General features: G+C 47.0%; 1 protein-coding gene across 1 annotated transcript in view; it reads left to right on the forward strand.

Annotated features, from left to right (window-relative positions):
- Positions 1-15,563, forward strand: part of LOC144113513 (uncharacterized) — a 51,294-nt gene extending 35,731 nt beyond the window's left edge. Inside the window, exons 16-29 of the mRNA XM_077646619.1 lie at positions 2,704-2,901; positions 4,098-4,301; positions 5,497-5,775; positions 7,014-7,132; positions 7,312-7,419; positions 8,150-8,327; positions 8,979-9,117; positions 9,670-9,773; positions 10,165-10,342; positions 10,963-11,060; positions 12,389-12,637; positions 13,249-13,412; positions 13,920-14,059; positions 15,308-15,563. Of these exons, the coding sequence (XP_077502745.1) occupies positions 2,704-2,901; positions 4,098-4,301; positions 5,497-5,775; positions 7,014-7,132; positions 7,312-7,419; positions 8,150-8,327; positions 8,979-9,117; positions 9,670-9,773; positions 10,165-10,342; positions 10,963-11,060; positions 12,389-12,637; positions 13,249-13,412; positions 13,920-14,059; positions 15,308-15,446 (2,297 nt within the window). The 3' untranslated portion in view covers positions 15,447-15,563. The remainder of the gene's footprint in view (positions 1-2,703; positions 2,902-4,097; positions 4,302-5,496; positions 5,776-7,013; positions 7,133-7,311; positions 7,420-8,149; positions 8,328-8,978; positions 9,118-9,669; positions 9,774-10,164; positions 10,343-10,962; positions 11,061-12,388; positions 12,638-13,248; positions 13,413-13,919; positions 14,060-15,307) is intronic.
- Positions 15,564-19,022: the final 3,459 nt, after the last annotated feature.

Below are 19,022 nucleotides of genomic sequence, written 5' to 3' on the forward strand. Positions count from 1 at the left end.
CGGTCAGCGGAAACCCCGGTGGTGTGAGAACCGAAATCCCATTGGTCGATGACGACGTGACGTCCCAACCGCTTAATCTAGCGCGGGAAATTCAAACATCCTACAACGATCACAAAGTACAGCAGTTATGACGTCACTACACAACTGCTCATTGGCCTAAAGAGGCGCGACGTCATTGCACCAGCATTACGCAATGCCTCTTGAGAAAGAAAAGCAATTGCGCTGAAAAATAATTGATCGAGCCGGGAGTGTTACCCAGCCCCTTGGGTCGAGAGCCGGGCGCGCTACCCTTTGTGGTCTAGGCGATAAAAGGAGGCCTTGTGTAAGCGCCTCGCACCGCACAGTACGTTACAGAGCGGGAAACAGCCTCTAGTTAATTCAAATGATCAATTATCGCCACCAATTCCTGTCTCCAATTAGGATATCCCGAACATAAACATGTTTCGGGCACTTCGGATATATTCCTAAGATGTCCCATTGCAGCATGTTGCTTTGGGACCTATTCCTGCATGCATAATCAGTGTATACATGAATGCCTTATGTATTTCAAGGAAAATAAACTTCAGACCTCAAGCAAAGCCTTTGTTTACGAGTAACAGAAATCCGCTTGCATGGAAGGCAGGAGAGTCCCTATTGAAACGAAGTGTTGGAAGCCGCCACCATGCTCGTTTTTTTTGTTTTTTGTTTTTTGCGTGTCATAAAGCTGACTGCATTCGGTGGCCGACGGAACTACGAGCGCGACGTAGTACAGGGCAGCGCCCAGAGATGGCGCGTGAAACTGGATAAGGGCTTTACCCGCGGTGCTCTACTGTACGCTATCGCTTTCAGTTCTCACTGACGCCACCAATGCATTCTCAAAATTTTCATCTTGGATATTATCGGCCAAGCTTATTCAATAATCAATTGATCTTTTGCCATTGCGCCTACCATTTCTGTTTTCATCGCTCGCTGCTCTATCCTTAGGATATTCTTATGATAAAGTTGTTTCGGTAACTAAGGAATGTATTCCTCCTACTGCCGAAAATGCTTTGTTTGGACGATTTACGTAAGCAGTGAACTATAAAGCTGTTATTTGCAATGTGGAAAAGTTGAAGGTTGCGCCATTGTTTCTGTTACAAATAATAGACATGAAATATCAAGTACATAAACAAAAATAAAAATTTTCTGAGTGAGAGCAAACCGCTTTGAGCGAGCATTGCCCACCAAACACGCAGTTTTGTTTACTAAGACACAGTGCTTGCTTTCATGACATCGTAGTTTGGCCGACGTTGCAGGCTACTAAACTTTGCCTTAAAGCCTTAACGAATGCCACGAAAGAAAAACAAGTAAAGAATAATCACACATTAGGCACTTATGTATGGGACACGTCTGTGTAGGCAGAAAAAAATAAAAGTCAATAAGTAAAATAACCTGTACAGCATAAACTGCTTTCGCAAGGCAATGCAGAACACTGTATGCAGAGAATTCTGCAGCTGCACCCTATCTGTTCGTCGACTTTATTGACGCGTGTAACGCTAACAGCGTCCTCACGCTGTCTATTAAACAGTGCGGCTGGTCACGACGCAGCTATTCTGGGGAGAATTTGCGCTCAGCTTACTTATGCGCCTCGATCTCACATTCGTTATGCTAAATACCGGACAATTGCATGCAAACTATAAAATGACCGGCGCACGGACACAGATTGCACGGACCTGCGAGGAGAGCAGAACTCTCAGGTAAGCCAATCTTTGCCCAACCTGCGGTAAAACTTGTCTTGGCTGGGTAGCCGTACTCAGACATGCGTAGAGCTCCTGAGCGCAACCTCTGCCCTCCACCCCCTGAAACATCGTGATTATCAAACTCGCACCAATCCTGGCGCCTGTAATGGGAACCAAAAGACCAGACGAATTAGGAACTGCCCAACGAAGGATGCAAAAGGCGCCTCTCTTAAATACACGTGTCCCCATGCAACGCGCTATTCATGTGCTAAAATATAGGAGCTATTCCAAGGTGCATGACGTAACATTGGAACGTATTTATAGATATTGGCGCACGTCATCTGCACCTAGGTCGGACTTGTCAGACTGCATGTGCTACAATATGCTTCACGCATGAAGGTTACATCTAAATTGTGAAGTTGTTCAATTTTCGATGTTGCCCTGTCAAAGCCTTTTTTTTTTTTCAAAAGCTGCTAGGGCAACCCAGAAATGCTGTGTCGTTATCTCGGCGCAGACAACTTTCAAGATTCTCACCAGCCTATTTTTTAGAGCGTAAGCTGTCATTCAAGCTCTCACACCGGTTTTACAGCGTATGTCGTCTGCAGATAAAAACACCCCGTATCCCCGCGGAGACCGACGTCACGTCTCGAAACACTCCCGGCAGAGAGCTCCCACCCGCTCTTTAAACTAAACCCCGTTTTTTTTTCATTTTCCTTAAAATTCTTCAAATTCTTCATCCCCCCCCGCCCTTTTTCTGAAGTTTATCGCCAGATTTCCACTCCAGCTAACGGTGAACCTTCGCGTTCCTCGTACCCGCGCTGTAACCTTTCTTCTTCTTCTTTTTTTTTTAATACTGCCATGTTGTTTAGCATCTTAAATACATTAGGCGAGATTTTTAACTGCTCACGATTTGCCAACCGAGTAGTCCTTTACGCACAGTAAGATGTTGAATGAGAGTACGGCCAGGCGACGACTCAGCGCCGGCGGCGTCGTACCCCCTGCGCAGATCCCTGCCCCCGTTGTAATCAGAAGGAGCGCCCCCGGCAAAGGAGCACCATGGACACCAGCGACGAGGCCATCCTGGAGATGCTGCGGCAGCGGATGCTCGCCAACAGCAACTTCCTCCAGTACATGGAGATTGTCATCGAGAGCCTCCGCTCCGGGGCCGAGTTCGAGCGCATGCCGCGCCTCATGGCGCACACCGGTAACGCCTGACGACGCACGGCGCACCTTGAGCACGCGGGTTCGAGACATGTCACGTGCGGTAGAAGCACGCGAGCGATTATCAGAGTTACGCTGAGCAGTAGAACTAAGCACACAGGTAGGCCAAAATGTGGGAGTCGACCAATCCTGTTAACATTGTTTGCGTGGCATTATGTTGTGCAAGGGTAACGGAGCGGATTCCAAGAGGAGGCAAGCGTAGCAGGGGGCGGCAGAAAGTTGGGTGGGCGGATGAGATTAAGAAGTTTGCAGGCATAGGGTGGGCGCAGCTGGCAAAGGACAGGGTTAATTGGAGAGACATGGGAGAGACGTTTGCCCTGCAGTGGGTGTAGTCACGCTGCTGATGATTACGATGATGTGCAGATCCTGAGCTTTGGGTTAAACAGTGACACGCGCAAGGTAGCTACACCGCAAGGGCCGCTTTACCTTAAAGTTAATAATAATAATAATAATAATAATAATAATAATAATATTATTATTAATAATAATAATAATAATAATGATAATAATAATAATAATAATAATAATAATAATAATAATAATAATAATAATAATAATAATAATAATAATAATAATAATAATAATAATAATAATAATAATATTAATAATGTCGAAAACAGTGATGATGTATTTTAGTGGCGCAAAGGTAACGTTTGTCAGAGAGAGCCATGCCACAAGGTGTTTCGCTCTAAGCGAGATGGAGTCAAATACCCATTTTCCAAGCATTTCACCGCAGAAAAGCCAAACACCAGGTCAGGGGAACGGTTGTACTCATTGGAAAGCGGTCACAGGAAAACTTGTAGCCATCGGACAGCCGGTGGGTACCCGGCGGCACTGGGTATCGAACACCACACCTCCCGATACTAGGCAGATTATCAAGCCGCTGGGCCACCGCTGCGGTCTTAGTAACGATAAAAAAGAGAAAGAAAGCCAGGGCCCAATGGCGGTGTTTCACGGAAGCATTTTGTTCAATTTCAACTAAAGCAGTCAGGAGCAATTGCTGAGAGCCGCGAACGTGACCGAGCCAGCGAAAGAGGAAAAGGAAGAAGAGGGACTCCCTTATCGATCTGCACCGCAACAAATGCGAAAGCGCGCACTACGGAAACCCCAGGCACCGGGAAAAAAGCTGTGAGTGACACCGCTCTACAACTGACTGTCCGTATTCTTGGTCTGTCGCAGGCGGAACTAACCCTCTGCAGGTGAAGACGCTCGACTACCACATCCCGGCCAACACCCGCCACCACAAGACCGACAAGTTCCTGCTCACCCAGAGCAGCGATGCCACGCTCGTGGTGCGCCGTGGTGCTCCGGTCACCATCAGCATCCAGTTCGACCGGCAATACGACGGGAGCAGGGACCAGGTCTTCCTGATCCTCAACACAGGTGGCGCCTTCAGCTTGCATTGCTCGCATCCAGTGCTAAGCGCTGGTCTTATTCTCACGTACAGGAAAAAGCAGCAGCACAAAAGCAAACAAAAAATCGCGAAGGGAAGATAAGCAGCGCTTTTAGAGATAGTAATAGTAGTATTGGGCCTTATTCGTGCACAACACATAGGCGCCTATGGCATGTTGCAAGAGCAGGCGCTGTTCTTCACCTTCAGCTCCGAGCCAGTCCAGCCAGGTCCCGACAGTTTGTGAGGGGGTGGGAAAGAAACCCCATTGCCGAGCAACCGGGAAGCAGATTAAGAAGTGTGAGAGGTTGGCATAAGGGGCAGGACAGTTCGGACATGGGGGATCACGACGGAATTTGCACCGATAAAGCGGTGTAGGTGTGACAGGTGTGTTAAGTTGTATCTGTCGAAGGATGTGAGCCTCCCGCACAGAAAGACTAGGATGAAGGTCGGAGTAGAGTTTACGATCAACACGGTGAGAATTTCAAAATGTTAGCTGGTCTTCTGTCTTTGTCCCTCATTTAACTGTGCTGCCAGTTTACCACTGAACGGCAGCTCCAGCAGTTTTCGAATTCTTGTTTCCGGTCAGCAGAGCTTGCCGTGACACTTCCAAGAACGCGAAAGAGGTACGACGCTTTGGTCGCATGCAGATCCTGCGGGCCTTCATTTTTTTTTGGTAGCCATTAATGTGCGCTTAACCTTAAGAGTAGCACATTTTATTGTCACGAGATATTCTGCTGATCTCTGGCCCGCGTCTTGCCTATGTTGCACGCTGTTTGTCGCAGCTCTTATATCATGATAACAGTGAAAACTGTAGACTGAGCACTACAAAACTGCAGCCTGCCGCGAGTGAAAAAAATCGATTACGTGAAGAAAATATGACACCGGCTCCGAGGCCTACTGAAAGCTGATTCCCGGCACATCATTTTGTTGGCGTAATACGACAGTTACAAAGTTAGTCGGAAAGATAACGAAGTCATTGAGGGTGTGTGTGTGTGTGTGTGTGGGGGGGGGGGGGGGAGGGTTGAGGATGCTGATGAGGCGGTTCTCCTTGTTTAACTTTTTTCATAATTCAAACCCTCTCTGCGTCCTCATTTCACTCTGAGAGGGGATTACGACAGGGCACAGTTACGACAGGGCACAGCGGATGGCGCAGAACGTGGCTGCAACAGCAGCGCATGCGCGCAGGTCTGGAGCCGACCGAGTCCGACGGCAGCCGTGTCCGCCTCGAGGTGCCCACCTCCCGTGGCTCGTTCTTCTCCGTCGACAACTCGCCCTACAGCATCTGCCTGGTCCTCACCGAGAAGAACAGCGTCACAGTCAAGGTGATGCTGCCGCCGTGCGCCGCGGTGGGCCTGTGGCGCCTCGAGGTCGAGACACGGCTTCGCGGCTCCACCGACTCGTCAGACAAGTGCCTCTTTAAGGTCAAGGAGACCTTCTACGTGCTCTTCAACCCCTGGTGCCCGGGTAAGTGACCGCCCGTGCTTTTTCTGTGCCACTGCCTTCGCGTGAGCTGTTAAGCCACTGTCCACGCGAGAAGCAGGGCTTATGTGCAGAGCAGAAATAACATTTGAATGGAAAGCCTAAATTGAGTCACGAAAAAATGACAAAAAGATTTGCAGTTTAACGCAGGAGTTTCCGCACTGAGTAGGCCAGTGGATCTGCAATTTGAAAACAAAAAATGCCCGAGGTCAACATGAACAACTACCTATAACTAGAACTGTAAGTTCCTGAGCAAAGGCTGGCTAAAAAGCACGCAACGCAACAAGAAGAGAAATGAAAGGAGCACCTTCATTATTAATTTCAAAGAATCCCACGACGGTGGGGCTTTAGCAGGAGGCACATATTTGCAGCAGAGCCTGAATTAAAAGGAGACCTTATGTTGGGTGTCCTGCGGGGCGCACTTTCGCTGAGCCCAGTCACTTTGTCGTCAAGAGGAACTTACTTTATCACTACTTGTCTGCAGATGCAAATAAACTGGAAAGGCGTAACTTTCCTGGGTTTATGGAGGTTTAACGTCGCAAAGCAACTCAGGCTATAAGGAATGCCGTAGTGAAGGGCTCCGAAAAATTTCGCCCACCTAGGGTTCTTTACCGTGCACTGACATCGCACAGTTCACTGGCCTCAAGTATTTCGCCTCCATCGAAATTCGACCGCCGCGGTCGGGATCGAACCCGCGTCTTTCGGGTCAGCAGCCGAGCGCCGTAATCACTCAGCCACCGCGGCGGCGCCTAACTTTCCTGGAGGGTGACCTACTGATGTTGGAGGTTTCTTTAGGAAAACAGAAAGCACTAAATAGGCTCAGCTTGGCGAAGATACTTGTTACTGTCTACCTTTTGAGCGGTAGTTCGTCTCTTGCCGTAGCAAAACATTTGAATGTGCTCGTGCTTGTCCTAAAACCAGGCACAAAACGTGCACATTAACTTTACATACAGGTGCAAATTCTTAAAGCAGTGTATTGCATACCGTCGTCGCTATGCATTCTATGCAAATCAACTTTCTCCTAATTTTTGCGAGCGGATTTTCGGGAAACAGCCGGCAGATACAGACACATCATCGCCACAATTCACTCTCACTGAAAGACGTGCAGAAGCGAATAATTCCCTGTGCACAGCAATTATGGCCCTTGTTTAATATGTAGAGCACCATAACGCAAAAATAGGGACCCTTTTGCAGACGAACCTTTCCTGCCCCCTCCTTTTCAGAGGACCTTGTGTATATGCCACAGGAAGAACTTCTCAAAGAGTATATCTTCAACGACACTGGAAAGCTATACCAAGGCAATTTCGACTACCCCACTGGGAAGCGTTGGTTCTTCGGGCAGGTAAGAAAAAGAATGACGAGCCTACTGAAGTTTCGGGTGTATGCGCGTTCGCAAAGCCGGCGGCAACGTCTGGAGACCGAATTGATAAAATAGGCAGCCAAAGTGGTCCATCAGTCTACTCTCGCTCTCAGTATTGGAACGCCTACTTACATCCCTCAAATCTCTCGCGTGTGTTTCAGTTCACCGACGTCGTCCTGCCCACGTGCAATTACTTGTTCGAGCTTGGCAATGTGAGCGTCAGCGACCGCAGCTCGCCCATCAAGGTCGCCAGAGCACTTGCAGCGCTGGTAAGAAATGACCGCGTCTGGTACGAGCACTCAGATTTAAATAAGCGTCAAGGAATGCTAAATTTAAACAAAGGAGTGGGTGTGGTTACCTTAGATTCTCAGATGTGCTTCAGCAGGCATGATAAAATTTAGCTTCATACTGAACTATGGCTTGTTCTCTAGATAAGGCGTGTATAATGACTGCAAAGTGTACTAAGACGTTAAAGCTAACTTTGGTAAGTTTTAGAACAATGAGCCCCATGTGCCTTATGCTACCCCAAGCGTTCAGTCTAGTGACCATCTCACTTCCTCAGTGCATTGGTACGCCAAGTATTAGCCTTGGCAGTAAACAGTCGTCCTTTACCAGCATTTTCTGTAGATATTAGTGTCCGTCGTTTAAGTAGTGCGCCTATATTCGTCGTTCGTGTTGTTTTTGTACAGTACTGAGTTCAAGGCAGACTTTGTGCAGTAGGCTGGTGCGGTCTACGTTACTAATTGTCCTGTCCTTAGCAAAGTGGCCACTCTCAGCCAGCACGAACACGATGCCATGGATCAGGCTAGACACATGTGCACGTGCAAGGTGTTTCTGAATGGCAAAAGCATGGGTTCCTCAAAATCCAGGCCATTGAGGCTAGCGATATTCTTGTCTCACGTCTGAAACCAGACAAAGATTCGCCATTCGTTTCTTAAAGTTAACGGCAAGGTGGTTGTGTGCAACTACTGAAAAAACTCGTCCCCTGTGGCATGCCAGGTTGATTCTAAGGACGAGAACGGCGTCCTGGTCGGCTCATGGGACAACAACTACGGCGACGGAGTGTCCCCCACTGCCTGGACATCGAGCGTGACCATCCTCGAACAGTACATGCACACCGGTGGTGCGCCCGTCAAGTACGGCCAGTGCTGGGTCTACTCTGGATTGGTGACCACACGTACGTACGAGCAGTCAGGAACACGTTGAAATGTATACGCATGTCTGGAAGGGCTCATGACTTGGGGCAAGAATTACTGATAGGCATACGTTCTCTGTCAGCTGCTTGCAGACAGCGCCGCTAACTTTATCGCTGATTACTATGACTTTGGCAACTATTACTACTACTATCAGACAAAAAAAAACCTACTGAATGATGCAGCACCCATATAATCATGGAAACAAAGTTTTGCCAGCTGCAGTAAAGGTACCAATTATGCTGCCCTCTCCCTGACTGAAAGAAGAGGCGAATGAACAGTGCCTGCTGTCACAATCAGGGCGACGAAGCCAGCGCAGTACAGTGACATTCTTGTTAAGGACGCTGAGTCCTTCCAGCTACATCCGAAGTTGTGGATCTTGTTGTCCAAGGGGGAAAAAAAGCCTAAGAAACTTGTGATCTGGGAATTTTCGTGTTTATACACGAGGGCCTTTCTACGGTGCCAACAAGGTACGACTTCTTTGTTTCACGCGTTCTGCTGCGACGACAGCGGGAGCAAAAAACCGCTCTTCCGCGCAGAGGAAGACTGACGAACGTTTCAAGTGTCATATCTAGCTTAAGTCGCGTCTGAACAGCTTACAGTTTTTGTTTACCCGATTGTCTACCATGCGACAGTTTGCAGAGCCCTTGGCATCCCCTGCCGGTCCATCACGAATTTCTCCTCGGCCCACGACACTGACGGCAACCTGCTCATCGAGCGTTTCTTCGACGAAAATAACAACATCATAGCCGGGAAAAGCGAGGATTCTATCTGGTATGACTGCGAGCATCGTAGTTACGTACAACATAACCATATCTAACTTATCACTGACGTGAATAGAGTTTGCAAAAGTATAAGAATTTTTCCATTCTCAATTAACGAGATCAGACGAGATTGCAGGTGTCGCTGAGCAAATACTGTATTTTAGGTTGACTATGGCAATTTGCTGAAAAGTACAGCCACATACATAAGAATATGTTCGTTTAAATTTGGAGAATTTATAGCTAATAGTGCATTATATCTCATGAACTTAAAGCACCAGCGGTGTATGCATCATTCACGTACTCTCTGCTCTGGATAACTAGGTCATGTTCAATGGAGTTTGGAGAAAACGACGTGACCACGCGCAGCAAAACACTATTTTTCATTTCTGGCGCAACGGTGATATAAGCAGCTGTCTGTTGCCTTGCGTTACATTCGTTGAATCTTTTTTTCATAACGTTAACCAAAGCTAGTAAGCTTAACATGCTTTATTTTTGTTTGTAAGCCTAGGTATTTTGTAGCATGAACCTGTATAGTTTATCTTAACAAATTCTTCCTTGGAAGGAACTTCCACTTGTGGAATGAACTCTGGATGATGCGTCCTGATCTCCCCGGAGACTACGGTGGCTGGCAAGTCATCGACGCTACGCCGCAGACTATCAGCGACGGTAAGCTGATATGAGTGTGGTCCCATTTACGAGATATTTTTAACATAGTGTAGCTGCACATCGTATACATCTACCGCTAATCGTGCACGCGCAGATGGTCGCTCATGATAGCAGTATACAGCAGTGGTCTGTGGTAACGCTACGTTAAAATTCTCAATATCCTTAAGGGACTGTAGCGTGATTCTGATCAAATATGCTACTACATACCTTTTCTTCTCCAGAGTTCAACTTCGTAAGCCGGCATTCAAAATTGCCATAAAACTAACAGAAACTGACTTCACCTTAACAAAACAACACCACTAACCTGAGATTCCCGCGAGCTCACGCTGATTCAGACTGGAACAAATATGTAATGTCATAAAAAAAATTACGTGCTTCTGCCTTCGACCAGGACTGTTTCGGGTGGGACCGTGTCCTGTCTCCGCAATCTACAACGGGCACCTGGAGCTGGATTATGACACCCGCTTTGTCTACGCCGAAGTTAACGCCGACTTGGTGAGCTGGAAGCGCGACCCGGCTACCGGACAGTTCAGGCAATCGAACGTCAGGGGCTACAACGAGGCAGAAGCGTAAGTGAGAGCAAGTGCGCCACTGCTCGGCGTTGCCTACATTGTTTCCGCACTGCAGTGGCACAGCCGGTGACACTGAACTTTGTGGAAAGAGAGACGTTATAGCAGTGAAAGTCGTTACTTAAAAGCAGACAAAAACTTCTAGGTTTTAACGTTTTGGCTCAACGATTTTCCACTTTAGCATATCTATGTACGTCCGAAGTGAGCGCATACCAATGGAAGCCTCCTCGGTAATTTGACAAACTTAAAAAGACCCAAAAGTCCACTTATAATTTTTTTTCCCATGCCACGAATCCACTGCATGACGGGCTGCACAATTTTTCTCTAGGTTTGCGGAGTTTGTGACTCAATAAAGTAAGATTAACAAGGCTTCTTGGTTCAAGTCTAACATGTTCTGAAATCACCAATGGCCTCCGCTCTTTTTTGATACCGTATACGTCAGCGTGCAAGAACATTATTTTATTATCTCAGATTCAGAGTGCACCGAAACGTCTAGACGCGAAGGACAAGAGATGTTTAAATAGAATGAAGTTTGCAGAGCTTATGGTACTCTCGCACCAGAAGATTGCTTGTAGAACGGCTGTAATTTCCCAACTTTGCTACCAATAATCTTTGCGCAGGGCGGGAATGCTAATTTACACCAAGAAGATCGGAGAGATGACCGAGCACACGGCTGAGGATGCGGAAGACTTGACCAAGCTTTACAAGGGCGTTAAAGGTAAGACTGTAGATCGTCACAGAACCTGCAATCGTGCGTTTCCCTGACGTCCTGCGGAAAAATTATTAATGCGAAAGCATTACAAGACCCATTACGAGAAAAGCCAGCGGCGTGTGTATTAGTGCGCGTACTCGCTGATGGTACAGAAAATCCCACCTATGACAAGAAAAATAGGGTGACGTCATCAAGCGGCCGTATGATTCACACAACTAGCCGAGCGGCGCCACTAAAGACAATCCTATACATGTCGTTCTTCTGTATGTATAGTCGCCACTGGCCGACCTACATGTAGCGCCAGTTTTCCCGACAACGATTGTGACACAACCGTTGGTCGCAAAGCGTTGTGGGTGGTGTCATACGCGCATGTGCATGTGTGGATGCAGTGTCTGTGGGTGGGTGTAAATGCACGCAAGGACAGTAATGCTTTCTCATTCCCACACGTAAGCAGTCTCAGGTGTCTGTGCCGAATTTTTTTTATGTAGTCCCCTAGGAACTGTATCACCTTCACTTTTGTATACATTCGTAGAAAAGAGGCCTTTGCCGAATCGTTAACGATTATTCTGGTTGTTAAAGCTGTTATTTGGTCATTGAAATGTTTAAGAGAATGAGATCTGGTATGAAGTTAAATAAATTTACAAGCGTTGCATGTGAGTCCGCATGCAAAGCTTGTAAATGTACTTAACTTCAATCCACCCTTCTATAAATACACAGCGATGCAGGACGATACCAAGCCCTGGTGGTTTGTGAAGGCTGGTGGAAACACCAGTATAATTGTGTGCAAATACGCTCAAGCGGTGTTGTTTAACTTGAATGAGATAATCGGTAATATTTCGCAGACATTCTTGTAATCACTTCTGAGCTCCAACGGAAAAGCTACCCCCCCCCCCCCCCCCGGTTGCTCGTTCCCATCCTTCGCGTCTCTCTCACATTTTTTGGCTCTATGGTGGGTCTTAGAGCACCACTGGCCTTTTCTCGCGGCCGTATTCTAGTGGGCGAAATCATCAGCAACAAAGACTTCGGTGTTTAATTTTCTCGAAACCACACAGGCTATTCAGTGAAGGAGAGCGATGCTTCCTTGATTGGATGGTTTTTAGCAAGCAAATAATTAAAATCAGCGTGGAAGGATCCAGTTGCCGAGAGAGTGACACGCCTTCTCACCGCTTTACTCCGCTTCTAGTAAAACTTATCTCGAGTTCGTCATGCGAGAAAACGCCGCCGACGAACGTTCATCGTTCAGCTTGCCCGCCATACTACTCACCTGCGTGAGGTCCAAAAAGCTGCATTTCCCTTGTTTTGAAACAAAACGTCTTCCTCTCGGCCTGCTGCAGTGAGGCCTAACAAGTCTGTGATGGGCCTGTCGGGCGCTCCGCCTCCGGAGGACGTGGAACTGAAGATGGAGGAGATCTCGTCGGTGCTGGCGGGTCAGCCGGTGCGCCTGGCCGTCACCTGCTCCAACCAGTCAAAGGTGCCACGCAAGGTATCGCTCACGCTGTCCGCCCACTCCGTGTTCTACACCGGCGGGGAATACAAGCTGCTCAAGAAGCAGGCCTTCAACGTCGAAGTGCCGCCCGGAAAGAGTAAGGCCCCCTGGCACGCGACACTGCCAACTTCATGCACCCTCACTTCGCGCCTCATTGGCACAAAGGGAGAAAACGCGTCATCGTTCATTAACGCGCGTCTAACGCGAAGGAATATATTCTGATAATCATGCGCGTATGTATGTGTGCGGATTTAAATGTGGTAGCTCTGCGCCAACACTTCAGTTCAGGAATATATTCTGATATATTCCTGGACTGAAGGTTTGGCGCAGAACTACCACATTTAAATCCGCACACATACATACGTGCATGTTTTAAAAAAATTACACTGACGACGTCACCTACAACGTTGTTGTAAAAGGCAGACAAAGCAGACATATGGGTATAAACGATCAAGCCGAGTTTTTTAAATCAAGAAACGCCAAACTCGCAAGTTTATTTACTATTTCTGTGAAAAGAGTTGCCGAACAGGTGAGCCCAGGCTTAGAGAGGAATCCAGAGAACAGAACTTATCCTTCTCTGCAATCAAAAGGCTGCATCCGGCTTTCACTACAAACTGTTCTCGGCCCGAATAATTTCCCACGTACGCTAAAATGTAGCACCGCGGCCGGAACCGACCTTAAATGACTCGAGACACGCGCTATGCGCAGCCGAGACGGTGTGCCTGACGGTGACGGCTGACGAGTACCAACTCAAGTTGGCCCCTCAGAACGTGGTCAAGCTCTTCGCCCACGGCACCTATGAGGGCAGCGGCCAGGGCACCTGGTACCGCCAAACCAGGATCACCATCGCCAACCCCACCATCAACGTTGAGGTGAGCGCTTTCCGCGCGCTCCGATGCTGTAGCCGGTGCCGACGGTGCGACTCTATTGCGACAGTGCTGTGCTCATAATTAGCGGAAAGGAACAAATCGTACTGCTGTGCGAGAGTAGTTCAGCGTGGCATTAGCATGCAGATATCTGGTCTCCTGTGCACAATTCTTGACACTCAGACCAAATAATACTAAGCTTAGTTGATATCAAGATCACTTTGCGAACGACAAGCCCGCATAGCGAGCTAAAATTGGCCATTTTTGTTGTCCCTTTGAGCCGAGTGCATTCGATAAGTAGATATCTCTTTTATCCTCTTGCATGTGGATTCTTGCACTTCGGGCGAAACTTTTAAACAATAAAATAAACCTCTGAAACGTTGTCAGTAGTAACAAAACCTGAGGAGACCTTGCCTTCATCTGCTAATATGGTATGTCCCTTGCTCCTAAATAGTTATAGCTGGTGCCTGCGTAGTCACGTGCAAAATTTCGCCCTACATCTGCGGGTTCCAGGTGCACGGACCGACCAATGTGTCCAGGCCGATGGAGTACTGCCTGTCATTTGACAATCCTCTCAACGTGCCCCTGACTGGCTGCAGCGTGACATTGGACATCCCCGGAATCATGCAAAAGTCCGAGGTCATCCCTGTACCGTAAGTGCAGCGTTTCCATCCATAAGCCTTTTCTTTTTTGTCTTTCGTTTGTCTTTTCTTTTTTGTCTTTTCTTTTTTGTCTCCACGTTCTACGCATGTCTACATGCTTGCGAGCATGCGAAAGCAAAAAGGGATAATGAGAGTAGGATGTCGGCCGAAAAAAATCGCATGACGTGTTTAAGCGCTGGCCACAAGTAACTGCACTTGAGGTCGTTTTAGTGCTGGAAAAATAACAAACTTTGCGACTTTACGCTTTCATCGGTGGCGAAGAGGTGACCGTGAAGCGTGGCTTTGTATATATTATATGCTATACTCTCGTTAACCATGCATATTCACTGGAGAGATGCACACCTGCACCACTTTCATTGGTCAGGGGCAAAGGACAGGGAGCCTTCGTTTCCTTCGTGCCAAGCTGACGGGCAATTGCGCATATTCTGTACAATTCTGTGAATTCCCGAGGAATTTCCTTATCCAGCAACCACTGCAAAAAGAATGCGATTTGAGGTGAACCAAACTACTGCACCCGCTATCTTCTCGCACACAGGTATGCACAGTATATTGGAATATTGTATACTACTGGGAACTCATAGGCGAGCTTTGTACGAAGTTTTTTATAGGCTATGACCTGTATATGCTGCCCTCGGCGCGCTTAAAAATATCTCCTTCTGTGCGTAGCCCCGATAGCAGGGCAGAAGGCACTGGCATGAGATGATTTAAGAACATGACGGTAGCATGACCGGTCGGCAGTAACAGGCGGAGAGTTAGGAGGAGTGGCGGAAAGGACCATCGGTTAATGGAAGAAACGTTGAGTCAGATTTTCAACGGAATGAAGCGTTGGTTGTAGCAGGTTTGAGAGGAAATGTCAGACACATCGCAGGTCAAGGTTGACAGGCAGTTGAAGGGAAATCCTCCTTCTTATAAAATGCACCACACGACTGTCTTGCGGCCGAGCGTATTGAAAGGCCGGCAGCCGTCTGTACCTTGCAACGCACGATCCAGTGGACAACGTTTAGTATTTTGTGTGCCGGAAAAACGAAGGAAATACCTTGCGGCATTGAACGGTGGTTCCGACCACTAAGCCTTCAATATATGGGTTAATGTACTCTCCCATGTTGCGTTTGACCTCGACTTTCAGACATCCAGAGGCGCAAAGGATAAACGGGCCCGTTATTGCCGCTATTGTCCGTAATTATGTAAATGAACTCGTTCTGGAAGTAAAGTCTAATTTTGGGGGTTTTTTTCCTGCAGCGATGTGCCTGCGAAGGGCAAGTTCGAGCACAAGTGCAGAATTATTCCGAAACGCCCCGGAGAAAAGTCTATTCTCGCTGTGTTTAACAGTAGAGAACTGACCGACATTCGCGGAAACAAGGTGGTTGAAGTGAAGTAGGCTATCGTCAGGTGCAAGATCGAACCGACCAAAACAGCAAGTCCTGGCGCAACAAGACGTCCTCTTATCGAAGCCGTTAAACTTGATAAACAACAATAAATGAACCTGGGAGCATCATCTGGTGTCTGTTATTGTCAACTCTTCAATAAAAGCGGCGTACTTAGTAGTGGGTTTCAGAGGAGGTTCACGCTTATTAACCGCCTTGTAACACTGGTCACCTACACATCCAACTGTTTGCGTCCACTGGTCAGCGGAAAGATCCAACACTACAGAGATTACACAACTTGTCTGCTAAAACCTACCTTTGGTCTTCTAATTTCACCTTGTCCATGAATCCCTTACTTCACTTTCCTGGCGGGCAAACGTTGCCAAAGCCAGTGCAGTGACTTGCGACTTAGGTCAACTTTGGAAGACACACTAACACTTGTTGAACTTTTGCGTTCAAAACAGCCATATATATATATATATATATATATATATATATATATATATATATATATATATATATATATATATATATATATATATATATATATATATATATATATATATATATATATATATATATATATATATATATATATATATATATATATATATATATATATATATATATATATATATATATATATATATATATATATATATATATATATATATGCCCGACACCACCGCGTTCTGTCGCTGTTTCCAGCAGAAATTAAATCTTTAATTCTTCCTATTGGTAGGTAATATTTCCATTCTTTTTTTCCATTCATGGTACTTGTCCAAACCAAAACGTATTTTATTCTCAAACTCCGTGAAAATCTTGCCATCACACTCCTATCAGAAAAGGCAGCTGGCGCAAGCCACGAGAAATAAAAGAAGAGACCATCGAGTATTATTTTGCTCCGCGGGAAGCAGTGGCTTTGCTCATCACTACTGACAACGCTCTTATACACGCATCTCATTCCTAAGTGCTCCCCGCCTACTACGCTCATCGTTGGTGCACCACTAACGATTACGGACGGCTGACAGTTTCCTTTATTCGCGTACAAACTGTCCACAGGCAGAGGAAGAATAATGTAATGAGCAGTCCGTTTACATTACCCGCCTGGAATACGTACTCCTCACTATCATTTACTTCCTCCAGCTCACCTCGGCCCTTCAAGCTCCACAATGCCGCCCCATTAGCCTTCGCTGCATCCTACAATGGCCCGGTCCATTAGTGTTCTTACCACTGTCCAGCAATGAAACCGTCGCGGCCTTCGGAAAAAACACGCAGTATCGTTCCTAGAAATCTTGCTCTTTAAAGAAGCTTGCTGAATGGGCCTAAATCTTCGTGCCTATGGCGCGTTTGCACAAGCGGGCATAAAGCATAAGCCTTCCCAGAACTCGTCTGCTCTCCCAACCTATATCAGGCATGGCATTAGTCTCCTTAAAGTCACTGTCGGTACAGCTCAACTCACCACTACCGCCGCCTACTTCGCAGGTCGCCAAGGTGCAGTGACTATTCGGAGACATGGCCAAGACCACTGCGTTGCTAGCGCGTATCAGTTGTCGTCCCTCCCATCGCTATCTAGCACCCGAGTGCCTTCCCGCCCTATTCTCTGTGATGTAACTTCCTCCTACCACACGAAGACAGCCCAAAGCCCGCAGCCACTAAGTCACCGCGGCGGGACATCGTCACCAGAGAATATTGCCACCATTTCCAAAATGCGCTAGCTATACACCATATAATCAGAAGTCGGACAGCTTGCCTTCTAGATTTTTCTGCTGCATTTCTTGCACAGCGGCAGCTGCTAAAGCCAAGTTGAGCGGAAATAGCGTATTTACCACGAAATGGCGTCATTATCACTTGACCAGTGGCGTAGTTGTTCACGTGACTGGCACTGCGTGACGCAGACGTCCAGACAGGGTGCGCCGCGCCGAATCGGTGCGTTCAAAAAGGCGAAGCAGCAGCTCTTCGAGAAAGCCGCCGAGCGCGTGCTCATGAGCGAATGCGATTGATGCGCGAAAACCCGGCGGTGCAGCTAGGCCCAGGAACCTGAACCTGCAGGACTCACAAGACGAGACAGGTGCGAAAACGCAACCCGGGTTCCTGGGCAGCAGTTAAAACATGATCCTTTCGATTCTGGACGCTCCGCAAGCGATCGCCTCTGGTTCTTCAAGGATCTCCCGGAACACCGTCATTTGCTACATGCGAAGACGTTCTCGTCATTGGAAACACTTGCTGCACTGGCCTATAGTATTCTCAAAATCACTTCAACAGAATTCAAGAAATTTCGTGTTTAACCCCACACTCCTCCGAGCATAAGGCCATAATCGATAAATATGCAAGCACACATAATGCGGTATTTCGGGGTTAATTTCTTAGGGATCTGGGTCTTGGTGGAGCTCAGGGCCCAATGAATATCATATGAACACTTATGCACTATATCATGCGCAAGCAACAGCTGATGCTAAAGTTCTCTTTCAGTGAACTTTGAACTTTGAGTTCACTTTGATGTGTTCACTTTGAGTGAACGACTGAAAGTGTTTATCATATCTATTCAAAACCTCCAAAAGAGGCTTATTTGACCTAATACAATCGCAACACCAAGCGTTTACGCGTGCAAAATATACAGGGCTTTTCGTTTGATTTCACTTACTACACTCGCTAAACCAAGCGTTTACGTGTGCAAAATATACAGGGCTTTTCGTTTGATTAGTACCTTCGTGTGGGCCAGTCGGTGAGGCATCATGGAAACGTGCGGCGCAAAGGAACCAAGGACGACAAGACACAGCCCTTTTCGTCTGCTCCGAGCGGATTTCTAAGGGAACTCGGGTTAAACCCGCTCGTTATCTACCCGAAAATTCACTTTCAAGAAAATGTAGTTTCACAAAGCACGAAACTATTATATATAAAAAGATAAAGAAACAATCAGATATATGGTACTTATTCTAGATCAGTTTTTTAATTTATTGCTCATTAATTTAAACATCTTTTTAAGGGGTGGAGACACGTATTTTTGGGGTTTGTTTTTTTTTTGTCTTCAAAGAAGCCTACGGACATGGTTATTATGAAAACGAGCTCAAAACACCAGTGCGCAGCGTTAATAATTAATTACAAACGATTTTGTTCCGGCTATTTCGGTCTCTGTCGGCGCCAGCTCGACAGTGCACCTTGACGTCACGGTCGACCGGCCAACCTGCACTACCACATTCCTAATGACGTCGGCGTCGCCAGCAAGCACTGCTTCTTCCTGTGAACCACCACCCGGTTCAGTGACGTCAGAGTAATCGGGGAAAAGGTACCTAGACGGCAATCGCTTCGTGTCGATGTTCTGAGCAGCGCCTTGGACCACATTCAAAATTATATTAAATTACGTTCTACTCAATGTCTGCGACTGAAAATTGCTATAGGGCACATCGTTACCCCAATGAAACAATTTATATTGTTTGTTTTCGCTCGAAATTTTATGTCTGTATATATTTAACGTTTGTTGTGCATGGCGTGACGTAATTCGAGTATAAGTTGGAAAAGTACGTTTTAGAAACCCAAGGGCAGAACACAAGTGCTGACCGGGTGCCTGTTGGCGTCGCTGTATTAAGCAC

The sequence above is a fragment of the Amblyomma americanum genome, chromosome 1 (genome assembly GCF_052857255.1).
Source record: "Amblyomma americanum isolate KBUSLIRL-KWMA chromosome 1, ASM5285725v1, whole genome shotgun sequence".
Taxonomy (NCBI): Eukaryota; Metazoa; Arthropoda; class Arachnida; order Ixodida; family Ixodidae; genus Amblyomma; species Amblyomma americanum.